The 26283-nt window shown below is 36.5% G+C and overlaps 2 protein-coding genes across 2 annotated transcripts in view; one reads left to right on the top strand and one right to left on the bottom strand.

Annotated features, from left to right (window-relative positions):
- Positions 1-26283, bottom strand: part of ece1 (endothelin converting enzyme 1) — a 133622-nt gene that overhangs the window by 48161 nt on the left and 59178 nt on the right. The window lies entirely within an intron of this gene.
- The window catches only part of alpl (alkaline phosphatase, biomineralization associated), a 43204-nt gene continuing 18521 nt past the window's right edge, over positions 1601-26283 (top strand). The window contains 5 exon segments of the mRNA NM_201007.2: positions 1601-1723; positions 8445-8579; positions 10631-10750; positions 21317-21432; positions 26046-26220. Of these exon segments, the coding sequence (NP_957301.2) occupies positions 1687-1723; positions 8445-8579; positions 10631-10750; positions 21317-21432; positions 26046-26220 (583 nt within the window). The 5' untranslated portion in view covers positions 1601-1686.

Below are 26283 nucleotides of genomic sequence, written 5' to 3' on the forward strand. Positions count from 1 at the left end.
ATCTCTATTTTATTTTATTGTATTATTTCATTTCACACTACACTCTGACTAAATGTAAAATGTTAACTTCCAACCCCCTTAACTGTCACCCCAATTTTTGAGCTACCCTTGAAAATACAGTGGCTGATACCTCTTTGAAATAATGACTTTATTTGTTATTCTGTCTGAAATCAAATCACATTCCAAGTAACTTTTCCAGCCTTTCAAATGTTTTTGTACCCTTCTCCTAACCTGCAACTTTGTCTCGAAGGTCTTTTGAAAGCAGCAGGGTGTAATGTGAGTAAAGGTATAGATTTTCACAGGGTGTGATGATTTTCTACAGGCACTGTATATGACATACATATAGTTTAACAATATTAGTACAAGTTAAAACAAGAAATGATTTTTTTAAAATAAAACTGTTCGAAAAACATGGTGTTGAAAATGTTTCTCACCAGAGGGCCAGGATCCACTAGTGGGCCTCAGTAAATTTACAAGAAGACATAAAAGGATCTAACATGAGACAAAACAAGCAGAATAAACAAATAATGCATTCATTTTCTTCGGCTTAGCCCCTTTATTTATTAGGGGTCACCGGAATGGAATGAACCGCTAACTTATCAAGCATATGCTTTACTTAGCGGATGCCCTGCCAGCTGCAACCCATCTCTGGGAAATCTATACACACTTTTTCACACACATATGGACAACTTGGCTTATTCAATTCACCTACAGTATTGCGCAGGTCTTTGGACTGTGGGGGAAATTAGAGCACCTGGCGGAAACCCACGCCAACACATGCAAACTCCACACAGAAATGCCAACTGACCCAGCCGGGACTAGAACCAGCAACCTTTTTGCTGTGGGTTGACAGTGCTAACCACTGAGCCACCCTGTCGCCCCTTAATAAATGATAATAATACAAAAATCTAAATATTCATTATGTGTGTGTGTGTGTGTGTGTGTGTGTGTGTTGACCCCCAACGGATTAATTTGAAGACACACACACACACACACACACACACACACACACACACACACACAGATGGAAGGACGGACAGACAGGCTACATCCAAGCAACATACCAGTTAAAAACTGTTTTTTACGCAAATAAAACTGACTTGAATAACATAAAGTCAATAAACCCTGACTATACAACAAATAAGGAAATGCAAACAACAAAAGAAGGAGATTATGTGGGGACGAAGAAAAAAGAAATAGGCTACTACTGTAATGTCCTTCAATGTTGATGAACTTCAACTTAAACGGCTCCTATCAACAGGAGGAGCTCGCGCTTCAAAGAGAGAGAGAGCGCTATTATTAATAGTGGACCACCCGGCGGTCTCTCTCTCTCTCTTCTGGCTTGGCGCTTTGTATGGCATTATAAAAGCTCGACTAGAGAGCAGCACGTGAACGTAAGGTCCTGTGTTGGTGGAATCGCAGAGGAGCAGGGAGAGCCTCATCGCAGGGGTGAGTATAGATCACTTTTAGCGCTGCTTTATCCGCTGAATGAGTCTGTTCTTCCAGCGCTCCATGTGACCGGGGTCCTAATGTAAACGCAGGGAAGAGTTGGAGATCAGCGCTGTTATTAAATCAGCACAATCCAACAAGTTGCTCGGGATATGATGGCATCTCCGTCTGTATAACGGAGAGTCGCTCGTGCAACTTTACCGCAATTAAGCAGGGAATCAATGACTCGCTCCAGTGATGTGGGAATGTGGATGCTTTCTTGTTCTGTGGAGCGGTAAGCACGTTTTGGCAGCCCGTGGCTACAAACACACATTGTATGATCTGAAAAGATGAGAGGATGGAATTGAAAAGAGAAGCTTTTTGTGTGTGCTTCACTGCACCATGGGACATTGTAGAGTGGTGAGGACCTAAGGGAAATGACTTTCATTGAAAAAACGTGGGTTTTATACACAAAAATGGAGCAAAATATGTGCATTAATAACACATAAGCATGCCAGAGAAGAGATGTGTTAAACAGAATGTATTTATAAATCGAGTCAAGTAGTCTACTGGAATGCTTTACACACAAACATGCACACACAACTGTCCTTTAAAGTATTATATTTGTGACGATGAGTGTGAAGAACGTTATAAGGGATATTAGTTTGATATAAAATGTGCCTTTTATTTAAAACCATTGATTATAAATATGAATCATGACCTTGACTATGTCCTGAAGGTCTAAAAGAGGTCCTCTCTGTTTTACGGTGTCCTCATTACATGACAGCAACATGGCTTCCTTGGCATGTTGGTAACACCAAATTTGGCCTTTTTTAGGGGAGAAAAGTGTTTTCTTACATTAATGCTATTTAAAAGCATGCCTCATCTTCACTTATCAAATTATTCACATTAAAGGAATGTGCCAAAAATAAATTTAGTCAATGAAATTGTTGTATCCCATCAACTGCCTGCTCTACCAAACGGTTGACCATGTTTTTACTGTTTTATGTAAAGTCTGCTAAAGTAATTTAAAAAATGAATGTTTTTTTTATAATAGTTTACACTAAACAAGCATTGTTGGTTTACAAGAAAATTCAAACAAACATAATTCTGTTGGACTACACTTGATTTTAGTTTTATTGAAAAAAAAAACAAATAAAAAAACCAAGAAGGCATGTTAAGAAGAATGAGAATCTTAAATATTTTCAGTTATACTTCAAAGAAAAAAGATGATTTATTATTTTAAAAAGTTTTATTATAATTATGTTTTTAAATAAATTCAGATTCATATTTCATATTTTCAGATTGTTCATAGAATATGTTTTAATTAGGGTACTTTTACCATAAACCGACATATAAATAAATCATTTAGTAGAGGCTGATCATTTGGTTAACTAGCAACATTAGAAGTTAAGAAATGCAATCCAATTTTTTCTTAGTGAGGTAGTTAAATGATTAAAATAGGTGTGTGTGTATGTATGAATTGCATATTAATATCAATCATGTTGGTTGAGGTTATGGGGAGTGCAGGGTTTCTGCAGATATTAAAAAGCCAAAATTGGCTCTTCCTTAAATTAAATCCTTAAAAAATGTCTTAAATAAGAGACAAAAGTCTTAAAGCCATGGCAATATAAGTTGAAAATGGTAAGAACATTTCTTTTGTTTAATTTTTGGAGTGTGATTAGTCTTTTGTGGGTTAAAAGACCTCACATATTCTGGTGGTTGGCATTCAAACCCGAATGTTTTTCAAAACTGAATTTTAAATTAATGAAGATCAGTTGTATTTTCAGACTTTAAAGTGTTGCTAATACAATTTATTGTCTGATGATATGTATGCATTCACATTTAGATAACATATTGTGTTCATTTCTCAAATTTCTAAAGTAAAGGTCTTAATAAGGTCTTATGTTTACCTTCATAAAGCCTACAGAAACCATGAAGAAATGCCTATGAATTATAACTATTCATGTATATTTAGTATGTATAACTTTTAGGATTAGATTGGAAATGTTTTTGTACTATCAATGTATTCAGTATGCAATTTTAGTGTATAAAGAAAAATACTTTAGAGTAGTTTCATGTTTACCCCATTGCATTTTCATGGCAGATCTAAACAAATGGAATCTCTTACGTAATTTGGACTCAATCCCAATTGGATCAAAGAAAATCAAATAAGATCCTTCTGGAAAGAAGAGAGAATTTTTGTTATTCAAGTAGGATCTTACATCATACTTCACACACAAACATGCATAAACAACTGTCCCTAAAAGCAGTGTTTCTCAACCACGTTCCTGGAGGATCACCAGCTCTGCACATTTTCCATGTCTCTTTAACCAAACACACTAGATTCAGGCCATCGGCTAATTAGCAGACTGAAAGACCTGTAATGGACGTAACAGACAAAGGAGACAACCAAAACATGCAGTGTTGGTGGTCCTCCAGGAATGTGGTTGAGAAATACTGCTTTAAAGTATAATATTTGTGACGATGAGTATGAAGAACTTTATAAGGGATATTCGTTTGATAGGAAATGTATTCATTTATGTAATTTTAGTGTACAAAAACTACATCAGAGTACTTTGATGTTTACCCCGATAAACCATTGCATTTTCATGGCAGATCTAAACAAATGGAATCTGTTAGGTAATTTGGACTCAATTGGATCAAACAAAAGTCGTCTAAGAGGAAAATAAGATCCTTCTGGAAAGAAGAGAGAATTTCTGTTCATAAAGTAGGATCTTACTTGACTCTGAGGATTTCTACTTGATCTCATTATGATTAGTTCCAAATTACGACTACAATTACATTTAATTGCGCTGGCATGTTTGGATTAGGGATAAAACTGATGGCATTCTTTGAGAATAATAGATTCCAGGTTTGTGTCTTACTCTTTCGTATTTGTGACTGTGGATTGATGTGTTAAAACACTTTTTTATTGTACCTGAGGTGTTGTACCATCTGAGTAAAAAGAAAGAAATATAGGAAGTGCGTAAAAGAAAAACAAACAATGCAATGGAGTATAAGAAAGAACGGTAGTAAAGGAGATTTTGTTGTACTTCCTAAGCGCCTCTCAGACATTAGTGTTTGTGCACTTTTAATTGATCATGTGCCCATCTGATTTGTATGCAGTGATAGCAATGTAGTTTGCAGATGCAACAATAGCATAGAAATCTCTTCGTTCAGCTCTTCTTTCAAATGATTTGTTGTTTGTTGGTCAGCTGAATGAGATTAATTAGATTTGGTTTTGTCTAGCGTTAGAGTTTTGTTTACCAAGACAAACCCAATACAAACCATATGTCAGTGACAGTGTTTGATGTTGGGAGATCGAAAGGCCTCGGATGTTAGGAGTTTAACTTAAATCCTGTTACACAAAGGGATCCTGATGTTCCAGTTTATTAGAGCGATGAAGTTACAGTCATGCCTTCAGGCGTTAACTTGCATGAAAAAACATAACAGGTTTTTACAAAACAACATGTGATGTATTGTGCAAAATAGGATGCCAGTCTGAGCAGACATGAAATTGCATGTTTTATAAGGCATCAATTTGGACAGTTTTAAGAACTATTTCCATTGTTGTTGCTTTTAAAATAACACAGAGTCTGTTTTAGAGGCGTGAAGGAAGATTTTCTCCTTCAGTAATAATCCTAATCCTCATTATCCTGACCTGTGCACATAATTGCAGCTCTCATTCGCATTGTAGTTGAAGCCAGCAGGCTGAATAGAAGGATAGGTGTGTTATTTTTGTTGCTGTTTTGGACGGTGAACAACATCTTTGCATTTTGATGCCATGAATCGAGAAGGAATTTGGGTTTTGTTGACAACTTTGCTCTCCGGCTTGTTGTTTCTTTGTGTTTTGGCACTGCTGTGCTTCTTCACCTGCAGACTGGCTTCAAGAGTTCTGCCTGCCGGAGCCCCACTGCGTTTTTGACAGAGCTTGTGAATGAGCCTCAATCATGGTAAAAAACCTCTCTGTAACAGAACTAGAGGGGGTAAAAATGTTCAGTGGTTCAGGTCAGAATGCTATCGATGGCATGTTGACTGTAATGCAGAAAACAAATGCAGTAAATGACTTGTGTTAAAGGTTGTTTGATGGCTCCGTTTTTATTTAGTGAGTCCAAGTTGAGTCTTGTAGAGTACAACTAAGTTTTTGAAGATGATGTTAAAATAGTGAGATGTATGAAAATGTAAACATTTGTTTTGTATATATATAATTTAGATCTCACCTTTTAAGTTAATATTTTTCTATGGGATGCTCTTCAATAAATATTTGTGTATAGTTAAAGTCATAATTATTAGTTCCCCTGAATTATTAGCCTCCGTTTATTTTTTTCCCAACTTCTGTTTAACGAACAGATTTTTTCAACACATTTCTAAACATAATAGTTTTAAAAACTCATTTCTAATCACTGATTTATTTTGTCTTTGCCATGATGACTGTAAATAATATTTTACTAGATATTTTTAAGACACTTCTATACAGCTAACTAGGTCAATTAGGTTAACTAGGCAGGTTACGGTTATTGTTATTAGGGTTAGGGTTAAGTTATTGTATATCGATGGTTTGTTTATTCTTGCTAATATAAAACAAATAAGACTGAAAAATATCATCAGACATACTGTGAATATTTCCTTGCTCTGTTGAGCATCATTTAGGAAATATTAAAAAAAAAAAAAAATCAATGGAGGGCTAATAGTTCTGACATCAACTGTATATACATTACGAGTTGGTACTGAAGCCAAAACTGGAGATAATCTCCCAAAATTAAAAATGTGTACACCTCAATTTAATAAAGAATATAAAGAATCATAAAAAATATTACATTTAGTTAGGGCTGCACGAAATTTGAAAAAATCTAACATAGCAATATTTGTCTATTCTGCAATATATATTGCAATATGAATACAGTTTCACTTGAGTTTAATAACTATTTGAAAAAAAATATCATTTTAGATTCATTGGGATGATTCTGTGCATAAAATATAATAAAAAATCTACAAGCACAAATAAATTTATTAAAAAAGATACTAATTAAATTATCAGCATTTTATGGTTTTCCAGAGGAGTCAAACTATATTCAGGTCTACAGTAATTGAATAATCAAATGTCAAATAATACTGCATAGTCTTTGCGCCTGTCTAGTCGGACCCTATCTCTCTTTATCCTGATAAGTGGAATAACACGAGTTAGGGAGTCTTCCCGAGCTCAGAGCCTTCTCCCCGGACAGAACGTCAAATACGCATTATTCTATTCAGTCAAATATCTGTGAGGGTGAACTCGTGAACTGGGAATAAAACTCAATCAGGAACTATGTTTCTAACTTCAGCTCTAGAGGCAGGGCCTTGCAAAGGGGGGTGGCCCAGTGGCTAGAGCCACTGCCCCTCTGCCCTCAGTGGCTGAGGTGCCCCTCTCAGGTTTGTAATGCAGTTTGTTAATGTTCACACACATAGAGATCAATGCAAACCACACATAATGCAAATAAGAATCAACAAGAGGGAACTATGGGTGCTTTCACACCTACACTTTTGTTTCGGAATGTGTCTCGTTTGCCCAGTTAGCGCGATTCGTTTGGCATATGTGAACAGGGCAATCGCGATCTGTTCCGCACCAAAGTAAGCGCTCCGAGATCGCTTGAATGAGGTTGTCTCGGCTTGATTGAAACGAACCCTGGAGCGGTTCGATTGCAGTGAGAAAGCGATCCGATCCGAGCGCGGTTATATCACAGTGTTTTATGGATATGTAATAGACTTACGGCTATATGAAGAGAGAATTATGAGTAGGTCTCCCTCCCAGTCCTCAAATAGGCATCGTCGCGCACCCTTCTCAGTTGGCATTTCTGTGTGCAATTTTCATGTTCTACCCATGTTCGTGTGGGTTTCCTCTGGGTGCTCTGGTTTCCCTCACATTCCAAAGACATGTGCTATAGGTGAATTAAATTAGCTGAATTGGCCGTAGTGTATGTGTGTGGATGACTCTGTTTGGGTGTTTCCCAGTGTTGCGTTGCAGCTGGACGGGAATCCGCTGTGTAAAACATATGCTGGATAAGTTGGCGGTTCATTCCGCTGTGGCAATCCCTGATTAATAAAGGGACTAAGCCGAAAAGAAAATGAATGAATGAATGAATGAATGTTCGAAGTTGAAAAACAGATGGGAAGTACCAGTAATAATTAACCAATCAAAAACCTCAAAGCTGTTTATTAACTCAAGCATTTCAACAGAGATCAATATTTCAATGTGTTACGTGACTAGCACAATGTCCTTTTTTTCCCAGTTTTACAAATGTAAATAAGAAGTGGTAGCTCCAACATGGGTTAGGTACACACTGCCTGAACGTGTGGCTTTGAAGTTGGCTGATGCTTTGTGCGCATTGACCATAGAACCCGCTAAAAGGATGTGAAGTAAGCTGATGAAGTGTGTTTTCATAATAGAAATCTTACAGTCCTGTGCCTTGGAACAGAAGTGTCCAGTTAATCAGCTTTGTCATGCCTATTAAAGCAGCGTATGCAGTGGCAGTCAATCCCATTAAAGTGACCTTGACTAAAGAGTAGAAGACTGAGAGGTTTCACACTAATGCAGGCACATTTTCAGTTGTCAATTTTCCAAATAATGGTCAAATATGCTTCTAAATGATTGTTCAGGTCCGTTTTTGTCACATTTATCATCAACTTAAACACTCTGTCCTTATATCTCAGTTGTTATTCCACATAAATATCAGATTATGATGGAAAAACAAGCCTTGTGCTGGTAAACAGTCGTTTTCCATGCTTGAAGTGTGTCATTTCTGCACCACTGAAGTAGAACCAAACGTGACAGTGACAATAATGATTGTTTTCAAATCAACGAGGTCTATAATACTTGGAAGTATGAATCCCTACCTTAAACTCGCACCATTGGCTGAGTTGGTGTTATTATGTAAAAGAAAGAAGTGCCACAGAAAAAATCAGCATATGATTGGCTTGCATGGAGATATCTCCCCACGTTAAATTGGACATTTTAACATGAACTCTTTTCATTACAGAGCTTTCAGTTGTCTGGCACCCTTGGAACGTGAAAATCCGTAAACGCAGGCTGATAGATAACAAAATGAAGGTCGTACAACTGCTTATCCTCAGCTGTCTGGTTTGGGAGGGAAAGACAAAAGTTCAGTTTCCAGGTCAGTTAAGACTATTGTTTTGTTTATTGACCTTTTGCCAGCTTCTCTGTAAGGATAATCATACTGTTTCTTTAAAAATGACTTATTTGATGCACTGTATATAGCAGTGGAGTTAAATCCTGTGCCTGGACATTTATCTTCTAACATACACTCGCAAAAAATGTGCTGCTTGTTCTAACTACTCTTAATTGTTTTATTTTCAATCAACTTAAAATTTTAAAAAGCATCGAGATGTTTCTCAAATAGTTCTGAAATAGCTTATTAAAATCTTCAGGAAGAACACTTTAAAAAGTACTAATATTTAGTAATAATATATATATATATATATATATATATATATATATATATATATATATATATATATATATATATATATATATATACTAATTATATACTAATAATAATTTCCATTGAATCTAATTTAAGTTGGGTTTAAACTCTAAAGGAAAATAGCTGGAAAAGGATTGCACCTCTACCTTATAGTATTCATTTTATTTTTCTCCCAATTTTAGTTTTTTTATTACAATTTAATTTTATTTTATTACAATAAAAAAAAATTTCAAACTCTGCTTTAATAAAAAAAAGGAATGTATCAAAAATATCTTTCTAATTAAAACTATGAAACCCAGCAGGCACACAACCTCATAGGTCGTTAATATTAGGTCAGCTTTAGGTCATGATGTCAGGTGACGAAAATTCAATGTCTAGCATCAGCGTCTAGGGATAAATTTATTCTGATGTCCAATAATGACAAGAAATGACGATGGTATTTGGTTGATTTTAGGTTGTGTTGAAAAGTGACCAAAATCCAACGTCGAGCCAACATCTGAAACTAACGTCAAATTAACGACAAAAACTGACATTTATTCATCGGGTATGGCAACCAAAATCCAACGTCTGATAGACGTCATAGTGGTAATGTCCACACAACGTCAAGCTGTAACATCATTAAACATTGATATTTTAGGTTAGAAATTGGACACTGACTTCGGCCTGACGTTGAGTTCTGACGTCAACTCGATTTTTATTTTCAAATAAAATGCAACATCCCCATGACGTTGGGGCACAATGTCAATCTGACGTCACGTTGATTTCTTCCTCCTGCTGGGAAGTTTTTCAGTTGAACCGCAATTTATTAAGACTTTAACACCCCCCTCCCTCCTTTCCATCAAATTTAATTATTAAAATAAAAGCATAGAAGAATAACTGTTTTCCTGACTGGAAGGCCATCCGCTGCGTAAAAGCAATGCTGGAATAGTTGGTGATTCATTCCGCTGTGGTGACCTCTGAAATACAGATTAAGCTAAAGTAATGAATGAACAACTGTAAATTTAATTTAACTTCTTAAAACTAATTTATTTTGAATGAAGTTAAATACTACTACAATAACAACAACAATATTATTAATAATAACTATGATAATCACAACAGCAATAATAATAATAATAATAAAATATATTATTATTATTATTATTAATTAATGATTAATCTTCTGTGTACATTTAACAGTAGTCTTGTTCAATATAAAGACATTTGATTTCATAAATGGCACTATTTTCTATTTTTCAACATTTTTGTTAGGCTTCAAAGTCCCTATTCATGCTTCTATTCCTTGATTCTGTCCATGTTTTCAACAGCACATCATTCAAAGCGACCAATACCAGATAAGTGCTTTCTTAACACTAAAACACCAAAGCTTTTATAGCCTTCGATTTGACCTTGCCTCAAGTATGGACATAGAATAAAACAAATTTCAAATATACATTAGCTTCCATAAGAAGATTGGACCTTCGGGGTCAGATGCTCCCAGACATGTTCATTGACATGATTGTGGATTTAAGAAGCTTAAGCGGACTGAATAAGACATGGATAAAATAGAAATTCAGTTGTTTGATAAAGTCACCTCAGCTTAGCCTAGCATGCTTATAATCTCTAAATGAAGACTTCCATTTAAGACCATGGTCATTATCTTGTTTTGCAGGAGCGTCTTTGCTGCTTGTGTGTTATAATTTGCGGGTAAAAGTGTAAACATGTTTTCTCACGGCTTGTAGAGCAAGAGAAGCGGCCTGATTTCTGGAGGGACTTTGCTCAACGCTCACTTAAAGATGCCTTGAAGCTTCAAGAACTCAACAAGAACATTGCCAAAAACATCATCTTATTTCTTGGAGATGGTAAGTCACGCCATTCATTGACGCCTGTTAATTTTTACCATGAAATCTTTGTGTGTTTACAGGAGGATGACTTGAAATAATTGAAAACTATTTGTGCAAAAGCAAGTCTTACACAAGCCTTACAGAACAACCCCATGAGCTTCACATATGCAGTTATGTTTTAAAAATGAAATGTAAACTTTACTAAAAGTAAAACACATGGTAAAACAGTTAAATGTGTGCTTTTAGAACATTTTAAAGGGTTAGTTCACCCAAAAATAAAAATTCAGTGATTAATTATTCACATTTACCTCAGGTTACTCCAAACTCCTAAGACCTTTGTACATCTTCAACACACAAATTAAGATATTTTAGATTAAATCTGAAAGCGCTCTCATGCTCTATTAATAGCAAGTCTTGACTTGTTAAAAGCCCATAAACAATACCAAAATAAATCATCAAACCAGATGCCTTCAGTGTTTCAATCGTAATATGTTTTGAGGGTGATGGTAAGTCATATTGTTCATTGACTCCTTTTGATTTCTATTATAAAATATCTGTGTGATTACAGTATAAAAATATTCGACTATTTGTGCAATATCATGTCTAACACAAGCCTTACAGGAAAACCCAATAAGCTTTACATGTGCAGTTGAGTATTAAAAATGACATGTAAAATAAGAAACACAAGGTGAAACATGAGTGAGACACAAGTTAAATGGGAGCTTTTAGAACATTTTAAAGGGTTAGTTTACCCAAATATGACAATTCTGTCATTACTTACTCACATTTACCTCGGGTTACTCCAAACTCTGTTTATCTTCAGAACACAAATGAAGATATTTTAGATGAAATCTGAGAGCTCCCTCATCCTCCTATAGTCCTGACTTGTTAAAGGGCCACGAAACCCCCGTTTCAGCAGGATGTTTTCACACCACTAGTTTGGAAACAAACACACAGACGCAGGGGAGAAAGACAGTTACTGTGTTTACATAAACATCAGTAATCAAATTATTTGCCAAATTATTGAATGGAGGACTTTAACTGCAGTTTGGCACTTTCCTTCAGGAACATTTCATTCATGTCGGGATATTTGATTCGAGGAACTGCTGGAAGCGTGTATTTTTAATGAAATGTTTTTTACAGCACGGTGAATGAGAGAAAAAACCCTCCACATTTTTCTGTAACTTAGATGCACTCAGAAGGTAGCGTCTAAAAGTCGTGTGTGTTATTCCTGTCACAAAATGCGGCGAAAATTCTACACGACGGTAACAGTTGCATTACATGTTTACACTCGTAAAGCAGCATTTACAGCAGATCTTACAGTGTATAATATTGCAGTGATATTAATGTACCATAAACTTTAGTAACTTAGAAATCATAATGACTAAGGTATGTCTTTAAACACTGAAAGAGTACTGCTGACGAGACGAACTAACCTTGCCACCTGAATAAACAAAGACCACTTATCGCTTACCAAATTTGTAGAGACAGGACTGTGAAATCTTGATTTCACCATTTCCAGATGAGAAAAGCTCTCGGGTAAAAAAAATGTTCCGTAGACACGTATTTCTGTCAAGCGTTGTGTGTACTGTAATCAACATCTGAGTCCAGCTGGGTAAAAGAAAGCAAAACCTTTGTTGCAGCAAATTATAAAAGCAACACTGATGACCCGTATCTCCAAACAATTCTTCTTCTCCCACTTGTTTTGGCAACACAATGTGGCGTCTCTCTGCCGTCTGAACACTGTACAGGTAAACAGTCTTCAAGCTATAACGCATTTTAATGAAGTTGCACCGCATAGACAATAGAGCGTGCTGATTGGTTTGAGCTAAGTCTTTCTCATGAATTAATGGTGCACACTCAGAGACGTCACAAAGTACTCCCAGGTACAGACAGCCAGTCTACACACTAGAATATACGCAAGGATCTGATCGGTGTGACCCAGCTTCAAAATTTCGTTTCAAAAAAGAAAATCGAAATTGCTCAAAATAACGCAAAACCAACCAATTTTCACACTTAGCTGATGATTGATAAGCTTGTTTAGCATGCTGTCCCAGGAGAGACCACCGAGCTCGAAAGATCTCGAGAACTCCCCTGCTTATTTGAAGCTAATGACGAATTGCTACATGAGCAAAGAATACTGTTGGCTAGGAACTTGACAATGGTGCCAGTTTGGTTTAGTTAATTCACTTATGATGCATGTCTTTGGACAGTGGGAGGAAACTGGGGAACCCTGGGGAAACCCACACGAGCACAACTGGCCTAGTAAAGATTAAAACCAGTGGCGTCCGTGCTGTGAGAAAACAGTGCTAACCACTTGGCCACCGTGGCACACAATCTAGGAGAAAGGGGGTGGAATAGGGGAGGAAGGGGAGATTTTTCAAGATAAAGATGAATATGATATGAAGATTATGGTTATTAATAGTGACTTAGGAATCGTCTGATTGGTGAATCACGTATAAGCTAATGTGGGTCCAGCGGTGGTCAATCATAAGCACATGATCCTCTCGAAATTAGTTTATAAATAAACTTCACATCAGGGCTGCGCAATTAATCGCAATAAAAAAGAAAAAAAGCACATGCAATTTCTAAACCGCATAAGGCTGCAATTTTTATCTATTAATTTATTTAGAATTTTATTCAGAATATGTTCTTGTGCGCATGATTTTAATATGTTAACCAATCAGAGCTGACGCAGCGCACCGGGCAATTACAGCTAAGCTGAGCGGGAGAAAGATGTTAACCAGCTCACTCCGCGCATGACGAAGTTGAGTGGCAGAACTGAATAGGCGAGCACGAGGAAAGAACATAAAATATGGATGCAGGTCAAAAAGAAATTATTTGGTGCCAAAGAGAAATTCGACGTCAGTCGTTTGGGTGTATTTTGGATTCAGGAGAGAGGATATGTCACAGAGCAAGGTAATTTGCAAGACTTGTGAAATGATTAATCCAACAAAACGGAGCAATACTACAAATCTGCTCCAACACTTAAAACAGCATCACAAAAAAACTGCATGCAGGTGTACTGGATGCTTCGCCACGACCATAGATATGTGGTCCAACAGAACAATGGAGCCGTACACAAGTTTAACGGTCCACTATATTAATGACAACTTTGAAATGAAAAGTCGATATTTGCAAACAGCATTCTTCCCAAAAGATCACACTGGAGAACATATATCTAAAGGTTTAAAAGAAGCTTTAGCATCATGGGGACTTTTTGAAGAAACAAGTGTCTATCACCACATTTATTTTATGTTGTATGTTTTAAAGACAATTTTACAGTTGTCTTTATTAAACTTAATACTATGTTATTTCATTGTGAAATGTTTTATTATGCACTTCTTGCGCACTGAATACATTTAGAAAGCATGTATGTAGCTTGTTTGAAAAAGCAAAAACAGTTTCCAAAATTAGAGAGCTCTCTCAACCTCAACAGCAAAATTAGTCCTGATTTGTTACATTAAAATCCATAAAAGTCAATTCATTCATTCATTTTCATTTCGGCTTAGTTCCTTCATCAATCAGGGGTCGCCACAGGATTATCCAGCACGTTTTTACGCAGCGGATGCCCTTCCAGTCGCAACCCATCTCTGGGAATTATCCACACAAACTCATTCACACTCGTACACTACGGGCAATTTAGCCTAGCCAATTCACCTGTACTGCATGTCTTTGGACTGTGGGGGAAACTGGAGTACCCTGGGGAAACCCACGAGAACGTAGAGAGAACATGCAAACTCCACACAGAAACGCCAACTGACCTAGTTGAGGCTCGAACCAGCAACCTTCTTGCTGTGAGGCGACAGCACTACCTACTGCGCCACAGTGTGGCCCCATAAAAGCCCATAAAAATACACAAATAAAACAATTTTCAGTGGTTCAGTGAGAATATTATCAAACTAGGAGAATACTTTGGTACACACATGAAGCAAAAGTAATGACTTTATTCAGCAGTTTCTTCTAGCAGTTCCATTATTTTAGTTTGATGTGTGCACAATGCACAAACTTATTCTGCACAAACTTATTCTTGTAGCTTCAGCAGTGGTCTATTAAACCATTGGAGATGTTTTCACAATAGTGTTTCAGTACCTTTCTGAAGGTCTGAACCTCCTGGGATTGTTGCTGTCTACATGGATGATCAGATAGCTGTTGGATTTCATTCAAAATATCCTAATTTGTGTTCCAAAGGTCTCATAGCTGTGGTACGACCTGAGGGCGAATAATTAATAACAGAATTTACATTTTTATGTGAACTAACCCTTTGATGTACATGTCATTTGACATTTGCCTACACGTTCACCTTAAAATGTTGCTGAATTTTGCATGAATTTTACTCTTGCTTCACTTGTGGTCAACATATTTTTTTGTATTTTTTTTAAATCTTAACATGTGTGAAGCTTGTGTGTTTTTTTTTCTCTGAAGGAAAGTGTTAATCATTTTTAAAAGCTCTGTTAAAATGTATGATGAACAATTAAGCATTAATATAGTGTATGAACATCATGAAGACACATTAACCAGGGTCAGGGTCGAACTTCAGATTCCGCAGTGAGTTTCTTCTAGCCAAACTTGAAAAACAAAACAAAAAAAAATTGATATAAACATGACATTGGAAAACAAAAGAAAGGGAAAAAGGAAGGAAGAGGCAGCTTGATTGTTCTTGCAGAAATAGAAAGGAAGAATTTCGCTTTATCTTTCACCACACCCGTGTGAAAGCGATAGAGCCACAAAGAACTGAAAAAATATATATCTTCTGAAGCCTCGGTTCAACCGCTGTCATGTAGATTTATTTTACTGCTCACTGTCTACCACATAAATACCACATACCACACACAAGAAAAAAAAGATGATTTCACATACTACAGGATTATCTGAAAGCTGAAGCAGAGGTACAGGAAGATTTGCATCAGCCGACCTGCTGTTTCAAGCATTAAGATATTTTAAAAGGTCAACCAAATCAAGAGTAGAATAGTTTTCTTTTGTAATTCTATGAACTTTATACAGTTAAAGTCAAAATTATTAGACTTCATGTGATTTTTTTCTTTTTTAAATATTTCCCAAATGATGTTTAACAGAGCAAGGAAATTTTTTACAGTATTTTCTATAATATTTTTTTTTCTTCTGGAGAAAATCGTATTTTGTTTTATTTTGCCTAGAATAAAAGCATTTTTTAATGTTTTAAAAAACATTTTAAGGTCAATATTATTAGCCGCCTTATTTGTTTTTGATTGTAACCACTGTTATACATTGACTTGCCCAATTAACCTAATTAACCTAGTTAAGCCTTTAAATTGCATTTTAAGCTGAATATTAATTAAAAAATATCTAGGAAAAACTAGGTTGTGTTAGTGAGGCCAGTAGGGGGGCACTCAACATGCGGTCTGTGTGAGTCCTAATGTCCAAGTAAAAGTGAAGGGGACACCAAATTGCCAGTTAGTGCCATCTTTCTGAAGAAATGTTAAACTGAGGTCCTGATTCTCAGTGGGTAAAAATCCCATGGTACTTCTTGTAACCCTGAATTCTCACTCCATCGGCCCTCATGATTATGGCCTCCCAATCATCCCCATCCACTAAGTTAGCTGTATCACTGTCTCACCACTCCACCAATAGCTAGTGTGTGGTGAGCGGACTGGCGCTGTTGTCCTGTGGCTGCCATCGCATCATCCAAGCTGGGCACTGGTGGGGATATAGAGAGACCCCCTCCAGTGTTTTGGGTGTATGGCCATACACAATAAACGCGCTATAAAAATCCACTTTACTTAACTACTTAACTATGGCTGAGGCTATTAACTAAGGGCGTTCACATATCCTGCATTTTGTGTGCAAAAGTTCTTTATTTTCAATGGAGGTGCATGGCTGGTGCACATATGGCTCGTGGGCTGCACTCATGCTTTAAATGCATACCTAGTTGAAAGAATGGAGCAAACGCACCACGAGTCATGTGACATGAACTGACCTGTCAGCTTCATATTTCTGCTGCAAAGAAAAAAAAATACAAAAGAAAAAAACCCAAAAAAGTTCATAATATAATTGATCAAAAGTGCCTTTCAACCAGAGGTTCAGCAGCCTTTGACTACATTTGCTCTCTTTAAAAGGGAAATACATAACTAATATGTAGCTTAGATTTAATTCAGACAAATAGTTTATTTATTTATTTATTTATTCATTCATTGTACTATCATTTATTTTCAGTGTAATATTATTACGCTAAAATTGTTTCACCTATTTCAAATTTCAAATTGTTTCGCCTATTTTTAAGCCAAAAAATTAACTACTGTTTTTTATTTTATTTTGTATTATTTAGTTGTGGAGCAACAATAAACAACACTTTAAAATATAACGAGTTTTCATGCGATTTAATAAACTAGTAGTGTTTAGAAATGAACAACAATAACTTACGTGTCTAAGGAGGAACATTGTTTACCTGAGAGCTGTTCTCATCTGCAAACGCTGAGATCCGGATTTGCTTGTAGTCTTCTCTTCATAAAGACGCGGCTCTAGTTGCTGGTGATTGTCCTGTCTCTACAGATTTGGTAAGTGAGCGACCAGTGCTCTTTGTTTATTCAGATTGTTCGTATTGAACTAAGTTAACTATTTGACCGAGTGTAAACATGTTAGCACTACAACCAAACTTTAACCTTGTGTAGGATTTTCACCGCATTTAGTGACTGGAATAACACAGGCGGCTTTCTGACACTACCTGCTGAGTGCATTTAAGTTTCCGGGAAATGCTGAGTTTTTTTTTCTCTCATTCACCGTGTGGTAACATTGCATAAAAAATACACGCTTAGAGCAGTTCCTCGAATCAAATATCTCGTTTGTCGCGAGGGACATGAATGAATTCCCTGAATGAAAAAGCCAAACTGCAGTTAAAGTCCACCATTTAATAATTTGGCAAACAATTCGACTACAGTGTTCCACGTAAACAGTCACTTTGTCCCCTCTCTGTGTGTGTGTGTGTGTGTGTGTGTGTGTGTGTTTTGACTCTGAAAGTCAGCGCGCCCAAATAGACCCTCCCACACCATGCCTCTTTTCTTCCTCCGACACTCCCCCCTAAACGAAGCTGGACACGCCCACTTTTCTGACTTTTTCCAAAGTAGAGGTGTGAAAACACCCTGCTGAAACGAGGGGGTTTCATGGCCCTTTAATAACCGTGATAACCGTGATTATTCCCTTAAACTATAATTGTACAACCAAAATTTATAATCATTGCATTTCTACCAAGCTTGTACACAGAGTGTAATACCTACGAGCACTTGATTAACTATGGCTGAAGCTATTAACTAAGGGCATTCACAAACTGTGTGTTTTGAATGCGTGAGTTCGTTATTTCCAATGGATGTACGCGAGAGAAATGGACTATCATTTGTTTTTACTATTATTTTGTGCTGTATAATTTGGTTACTGAGCAGAAATAAATACCACTGTAAAATATAAGGAGTTTTAATGTGATTTACCAAACTAGTAGTGTTTTGAAATTAATGAATGCATAATAATCGTAATAACCATGATTATTCCTCAGATTATAATCATACAACCAAAATAAAAATCGTTGTATTCCTAATTGCTTGCTTTAGGAAGTAACTTAAACAACACCCCAAACAATACTGCGTGCCAGGTTAAACACATTTGTTGTGTGCGGAAACATGAATAGCTTATAAAATGTATAAAGTCTAAGTGAATTCAGTCAAACTCCTCTTGTGACCCGTCTTTTGTAATCGAAACAAATCTGCCAAGTGTGAACATACCTTTAGCAGCCAATCTTACAGTTCAAGAATTGAGTTCAGAAATACAACAAGCCGATTCAAACAGTAACTATATTAAGTTGTTTTGTGTAACAGATTGAAAGAACTCTCTGTTAGGGCCAAGATGTACATCTGGAGTTGCATTGTGTGTTTGATAATCTAAAAAAAGACTTAAAAGTTTCACCTTTTTGTAAATCTAACCACACACTGTGTGTTTTTTTTGTGTGAATCAATCTACACTGAACATCAAACAATGTTACATCTCAATATAAAAGTTTTTTGACATTATTTAGCAGTCTTTTCATCTCATCACATTCAATTTGGACTGCAAACATGAATAACATAATAGTCAGTCTACATTTGTAGCACATTTATACATGTCAATATAAAAGATCTCCTACCATTATTTTCTAGCACACTCTTTTAATTTCATTCAGTTCAGGCTGCAAACGGGGCTATTATATATTTTATATAAAATATGGCTTGCTTTTGTGAATGAGTCTACATTACCGGCACTGTTACATCTCAATAAAAAGGTTTCTTTTTTTGTCAGCGTTATTTTCCGGTACACCATCTTTTCATCTCATCACACTAAAGACTGCTTGCAAAATCATTTTCAAGTCAAAGTTAAAGGATAGATGGATTCGCTATGAACAAACATGTGCATTTATTCCATTGAGAGCACTCGTACACTTACATAATTACACTTTTAATATTCCAGAGCACTTCAATATGATTTAGTTCAGATGAACAAAAGGCAGATTCCTATTTGACATTTTGTAGCACTTTTTGTAATATTTCACGATTTCATATAAACATTGCATAAGGTTTATGGAGTTGTTTCCTTTCTTTTGAAATGTATTTTTATACATTAAAGCAATTTACAAACACATAACTAAACATTCCATGAGAGCAGCAGTAGTTCAAATAATAAAAGAAATATCAATACTAAAAAATGAAATAATACAAATAAAAAACACAATCATTTTTCAAGAATACAGCTGGAAATAAGTGAAGGTTTCTTACTGGTCAGTAATTAATTTTTAATGTGTCCAAATAGAAAGCAACAGGTGCCCATCTTTGTATAATATGTCCAGTGTCAATTGAAGTTGGGCAGTCATACATTTCATTCTGTAGATGGATTCCAGTTTTTCTCTCCACTGAGCTATCGTTGGAGTGTGTGCCTTCATCCAATTAATTGTTATAGTTTTTCGTGCACTTAAAGTTTATGTGGTGTATATATCTGCTTTTTTATATGGACCCTGGGGTGTTCATTTCAGCAAGAAAAACAAAGGAGTTAAAACCAGATCTACATTTACTGGCCACTTTGTTAGGTTCACCTTACTAGTACAGAGTTGAACACAATTATTCAGTTTTTACAAGAACTGCTTTAATCCTTTGTGCCATAGATTCAACATGGTACTAGAAATATTTCTCAGAGATTTTGGTCCATATTCACATGGCAGTATCACGCAGGTGCTGAAGATTTGTCAGCTTTACATCCATAATGTGAATTTCCTGTTCCACCACATCCCAAAGGTGCTCTATTGGATTGAGATCTGGTGACTTTGGAGGCCATTTGAGTACAGTGAACTCATTGTCATGTTCAAGAAACCAGTCTGAGATGATTTGTGCTATATCACATGGCACATTATCCTGCTGGAAGTAGCCATCAGAAGATGGGCACACTGGGATGGACATGGTCAGCAACAATACTCAGGTAGTCTGTAGCGTTGACACAATGCTTAATTGGTACTAATGAAGAAATGATCCCCCACACCATTACACCACTACCAGCAGCCTGAACCGCTGTTACAAGGCAAAATAGATCCATGCTTTCATGTTGTTGACGTCAAATTTTGACCCAACCATCCAAATGTTGCTGCAGAAATCGAGACTCATCAGACTAGGCAACATTTTTCCAATCTTCTACTTTCCAATTTTGGCGAGGCTGGGTGAATTGTAGGCTCAGTTTCCTGTTCTTAGCTGGAACTCAGTGTTGTCTTCTGCTGGTGTAGCTTATCTACCTCAAGGTTTGATGTGTTGTGCATACAGAGATGCTATTCTACATGCCTTGGTTGTAACGAGTGGTTATTTGAGCTACTGTTGCCTTTCTTTCAGCTCAAACCAGTCAGGCCATTCTCCTCTTACCTCTGGCATCAACAAGGCATTTGCTCCACAGAACAGCTGCTCGCTGGATATTTTCTCTATTTCAGACCATCCTCTGTACATCCTAGAAATGCTTGTGCGTGAAAATTTCAGTAGATCAGCAGTTTCTGAAATACTCAGACCAGCCTGTCTGGCACCAACAACGATGCCACGTTCAGAGTCACTTAAATCACCTTTCATTCCTATTATGATGCTTTGTTTGAACTGCAGCAGATCATCTTGACCATGTCTACATGCCTAAATGCATTGAGTTGCTGCCATGTGATTGGCTGATTAGAAATTTGCGTTAATGAGCGGTTGAACAGGTGTACTTAATAAAGTGGCCAGTGACTGTTTATGTAAAATTTTCATAACCTCAATCTTTACCCCTTGACAGTTGTTTCTTTGCAATGCAATTGTTTTTGTTTATTATAGATCTGCAAGCTTGATACTTTTTAGTGTAGTGTCATGTACCATGTGGTTTAACAAGGTCACTTCACACTATTCAAGATTTAATTTGAAAAACGCTTATTGAACATAATATAAATAGTATATCTCAATCACAGGCAAGGTTCAGGGACATCATGTTCAATAAATCTTTCAGCAGTCTGCACCTGAAGGAAGCATATCTTGTTAAAATAGCCTGTGTTAACCTGGTCTTTTGTGCGTGTGTGTGTGTGTGTGTTTGTAGGGATGGGTGTTCCTACAGTCACAGCAGCCCGGATTTTAAAGGGTCAGTTGAGTGGACAGAACGGAGAGGAAACACAACTGGAACTGGACAAATTTCCCCACGTCGCCCTCTCTAAGGTACATCCTGCATGCTGTAATCCCATCATGCCATTGCTTTGTGTTCATAATCCATGCAGTCATCCACCCCGGGACACAGTGGACTTGTTTAAATCATAGTTTGATTTCACTGTCAGCCACAGTTCTGGGAATATCTTTCACATATTTCACAGATATCAGTCATTATTAAAGATGGTCAGTTATTGTTTTCTACGTGTAGTCAGCTGTTTTTCCTTTGGCTTCATGTTAATTTTTCTGTCGGAATGTTTATTTAAAACGTGCTGTATCGTATTTAACACATTTTAAAATTACATAACCAGCATGATTTAAGATCAGCTGAGAAATTTAACAAATACTGCTGCGTGCCTTTTGTCATCTGAGTGATATATATAGTTACAAAATAAAAGCATTTTTAGTATATTTTTATAAATGTTTGACTTTAGGCTTATTTTTCTGTGAATTCTTATCATCACTCGCTGGACTGAAGCAACTGAGGTTTGCTTGATTATAGCATTATTAAAGTAATGGTCTATTTATATAGCACCTTTTTACAGACATTATGTCACAAAGTGCTTTAAAAGAAAACCAGAAAAACAGGTAAAATTACACATATCAATAAAAGAAAACATATTAAAACAAGTTAAATATCCAAGTGTAGAAACACCAATGTAATACTAACTCGCAATACTGTTAATTAAAAGCTTGACCAAAAAGATCTTTAAATACTCTTTAAAAAATCTTTAAATACTTTTTAAAAGGTTTAGCGGATCCCAGACTTTTCAGTGCTAGAGGGAGAGAGTTCCAGAGCCTTGGGGCCACAACACAGAAGGCACGGTCACCTTTAGTCTTAAGATGAGTTCTGGGAATGGGTAAAAGGTCTTTGCCAGAAGACCTCAGAGACGGGTTACATGAGTGACTACGTGAAAGATCTTGAATATATCTGACCATGCAGACTGAGCTCTATATGTAATTACCAGAATCTTAAAATTGACTCTAAAACTAACAGGAAGCCAATGAAGTGCTGTAAGCGCAGGAGCAATGTGAGACCTCCTACTAGTGTTGGTTAAAAGCCTCGCAGCTGCATTCTGCACAACTTGAAATCGATCCATAGAAGATTTGTTCAGACAAGTGAACAGTACATTACAATAATCCAACTGTGAAGAGATAAAGGCAGGGACAAGCATCTCCATCTCTTCCTTTGAAGCAATATTTCAGATTTTTGTGATGTTGCTCAGATGTAAAAAGCATGTACGAACAACACACTTAACTATTGAAACACAGAGCTCTATAAAAGATGATCATTCACAACACAAGAGTAAAAATCTGGCCAATCAGAGCAGAGTAGATTCTCATAGTGGAGGGGTGTAGAGAGATTATATCCTTAAACAAACCATTTCAGACACTTTGATGAAAAAGCTGATGCTGCTGTGTATTATAAAAAAATTAAGTATTTTTTACTTTTAGCATTTGTTTGAATATTTATAAGACCTCCAAAACAAACTATGCAAATGTAATGATCAGTGCTAAATCAGGAACTCAACCATTGAGGAAATTACAAGTCTCAATTGAAGTTGGAATAAATTTCTTTAGCTTTAACCCCAGGAACTGCTTTGTTTTTTAAGCTTATTAGTTGTTGACAACAGGACTAAGCACATCATTTACCATCACCATTTGTCTTTTGTTCTCGGAGAAAGACCACTTGAAAAACAGGCTATTTTTATTTGCTGAAAGGCACAAAAAAGGACAATATCAGCATCACAGACTAACCTATTCAGCATCATTTTCCCTGCGTCACCATCATGTGAACGATCAGCCACAATCTCACTAAACTACTGAAAGGAAGGTCATCACAGATCACAAACTATTTCACAAACGGGACATACAAAGGAGCAAATCTACTCCTAATCTATTCACTTAACCATATGGTAATGAGTATGAGATACTATATGAGGTTTTGAGTATGAGATGAGAATGAGTTACTCATTTGTATGCAACCTTGTTTGTTAATGTATATAAAGGATTGCTTAGGTTCAGTACAACATTATGTACTGATATTTGGTCTCTATATTTTTCAGCACAACGACTAGGTTAATCTAAAATTGCTTTGGAAACTGAATTATCCAAAGAAAAATTCTAACACAGTTGTAACCATGGACTACAATTTACTAACTGTGGATTTTGCAAATATCTGCCACACACAGTCAGTGGCCATCTCTGATAGTGTCATCCAATCACAGTGCATAGATCTTAAATTGGCAATTTGTTCGCAAATATCTCCCTCCCCAGAAAGGATACAAACATTCTTCATAAAATAGTCATTGTTTAATTTGCTGTATAAAGTCATTGCTTAACATGAAGAGAAACATGAAGTCAAGAACTTCCATCTTCTAGAGCTTCAGTAACTTCAAAAGATCAAATTCTGCTTGTTCCAGATTGTTCAAGGCTCCAGGGAGTCTAGTTTTTCTGCATGCTTCAGAAAGGATTTTCATGGTGCTAAAAGAGTTTGGTTTTACGGTGCTTTATGATCAAGACTGTTGAAAAGAATCTCTCAGTAACTTCCCTTAGAGATCCACATCTCTGTGTTACAAAACATCCATTCCAGATTTGCTCTGCACAAAGCTTCAGATTCCCACCTTGAAGGATTCAGTTTTCTGTGTGTTCCAGAAAGGACATTCATGTAGTAACAAAAGTTTGGATCCCCATTTCTTTGTGTTGAGACAGTTAAAGAAATTTAGCTCCTTTCTCTTACTGCATTGTGGCCCAGCCCAGCTCAGACTCCTGCATCAATCTATCAACAAGCAGAATCCTAAAAATACCACTTTACCAAACATTTTACCAGAGACCTTGGAATAGTGTATTCAGTATATGATGTTCGTATTTGATTTAGATGTCTGTAACTGGTATCATTTAATATAAAAAAAAAAAAACTCCCTAAGTTACATAATTTTTATAGAAAAAGATCACGTTATTAGACTCATCTAGGTTCATCTTGACAAATATCAACGTAATCACATTCAGTATGTAATAACTTACACATAATTTATGGTCTATTTATTAGATGTGCTAGTGACCTTTGTCTATTCTTTATTTAAAAAAAGCTTCATTTACAGTGGTCCCTCGTTATTCTTGGAAGGTACTTTCTAAAAATAATCTGCAATAGGCGATATCCGCAAAGAAGCTTTATTGTTTTACAATTATTATAGATGTTTAAAGGCTGTTAAACCCCTCACTACACACTTTATATACTTTTCTCAGACAAGCATTACATTTTTTACACTTTTCTCTTGTTTAAACTCTCTCAAAGTTCATAAAAAATCCACTTATACTATAGAATGAAATCAAAGAACAAAACCATTTGATCTTCATTCATTTATTCCATAATGGTGCCCTACAGCTGCATAACTTCTACCTTCCTTTAGCATGTTCAGAATTTCAACATTTTTAGTGCGATGATTAGCATCTTCCTCTGCCTTTTGGGTGCTACCGCAGATGCCTTTGATGGTGCAGAACGTTTTGTTGACATTATGTGGAGAAAACTTGCAAACATACAGTCCAGCACTTTAGAATCACACTGCTAGCTAAACTGCAAGCTGAACGCATTCTGTACTACACAGAAGACGTAGCACGGGAGGAAATTGATTGACAATGCTCTACTGCCAAGCAGGACACAGAACACAATGCGCTGTAAAAGAAAAAAAAAAACATGTCAAATTGCACACAAAAAAATCAGTGAAACTGCGATGGCAAGAAAAGTGACACGTGTTATAGTAAGGGACCACTGTTTTGATAATTCAGTAAGTTAAACAAGTTAAATAGTCTTACAAATCCTTCAGATTGACCAGACGATAAACTATTTCAAAATTATCTCATTTTAAATTTAATGCCAGAAGGCAATTCTGTGACTGGTGCCCTGTTTTCTAAGGAGGAAGTAATCATCTGACTCAAAGGTCCCGTGAAGTGCTTTGAAATGTGCATTTTTATTCAAAGAGAGGGTAAGACATAGAGTAGATCCACCCCTTTAAAAAAAAAACAGCCAATAGCATTTTGTTTTCAACACAGTTCTGCTTGAGATCAAGTGCGAAAATGAAAAGCAAATGAGAAGAAGGAGGAGCGACATGTCAGATACTTTAGAGCAGGGGTGGCCAATCCTGTTCCTGGAGAGCTACCTTCCTCCAGATTTCAGTTGCTACCCATATCAAACACACCTGAAACAATTAATTAGAACACCACGTGATAATTACAGGCAGGTGTGTTGATTATGGGTTGCCACTGAAATCTGCAGGAAGGTAGCTCTCCAGGAACAGGATTGGCCACCCCTGCTTTAGAGGATTTGATTGGTCAGATAATTTGATGAGAGACTGAAGTATGAGGTGATGTCCAAAAATCGTTGATCCATTTAGGCAGAAGTGACAAAGTGAAAGCTTTAGATGTTTGTATCAGTTCTATATTTTCTAAACATGAATTTTGTTATTGTTAGCTTATAGATATCCTTCAAACAAACAGACTAAAAAAATAACATCTAAAAAATGTAATTAATATTAATATTAATGTGGGAAAACCAAAATATTGCTACAGAATCTTTCAAATACCTGACAGGGGCTCTTACAATGGTTCATGTGTTCTTTCCCCCCCAGACGTATAACACCAATGCTCAGGTACCAGACAGCGCGGGCACTGCCACAGCTTTCCTCTGCGGTGTCAAAGCCAACGAGGGCACGGTGGGAGTGAGCGCAGCAGCTGTGAGATCCCAATGCAACACCACTCAGGGGAACGAGGTCACCTCCATTCTTAAATGGGCTAAAGACGCAGGTGAGATGCCTTGTTCAATTCTCTCACACAGCTGCTATAATGCCTTTCTGCCCGACTTCTACG

This window comes from Danio rerio, chromosome 11, assembly GCF_049306965.1.
Source record: "Danio rerio strain Tuebingen ecotype United States chromosome 11, GRCz12tu, whole genome shotgun sequence".
NCBI lineage: Eukaryota > Metazoa > Chordata > Actinopteri > Cypriniformes > Danionidae > Danio > Danio rerio.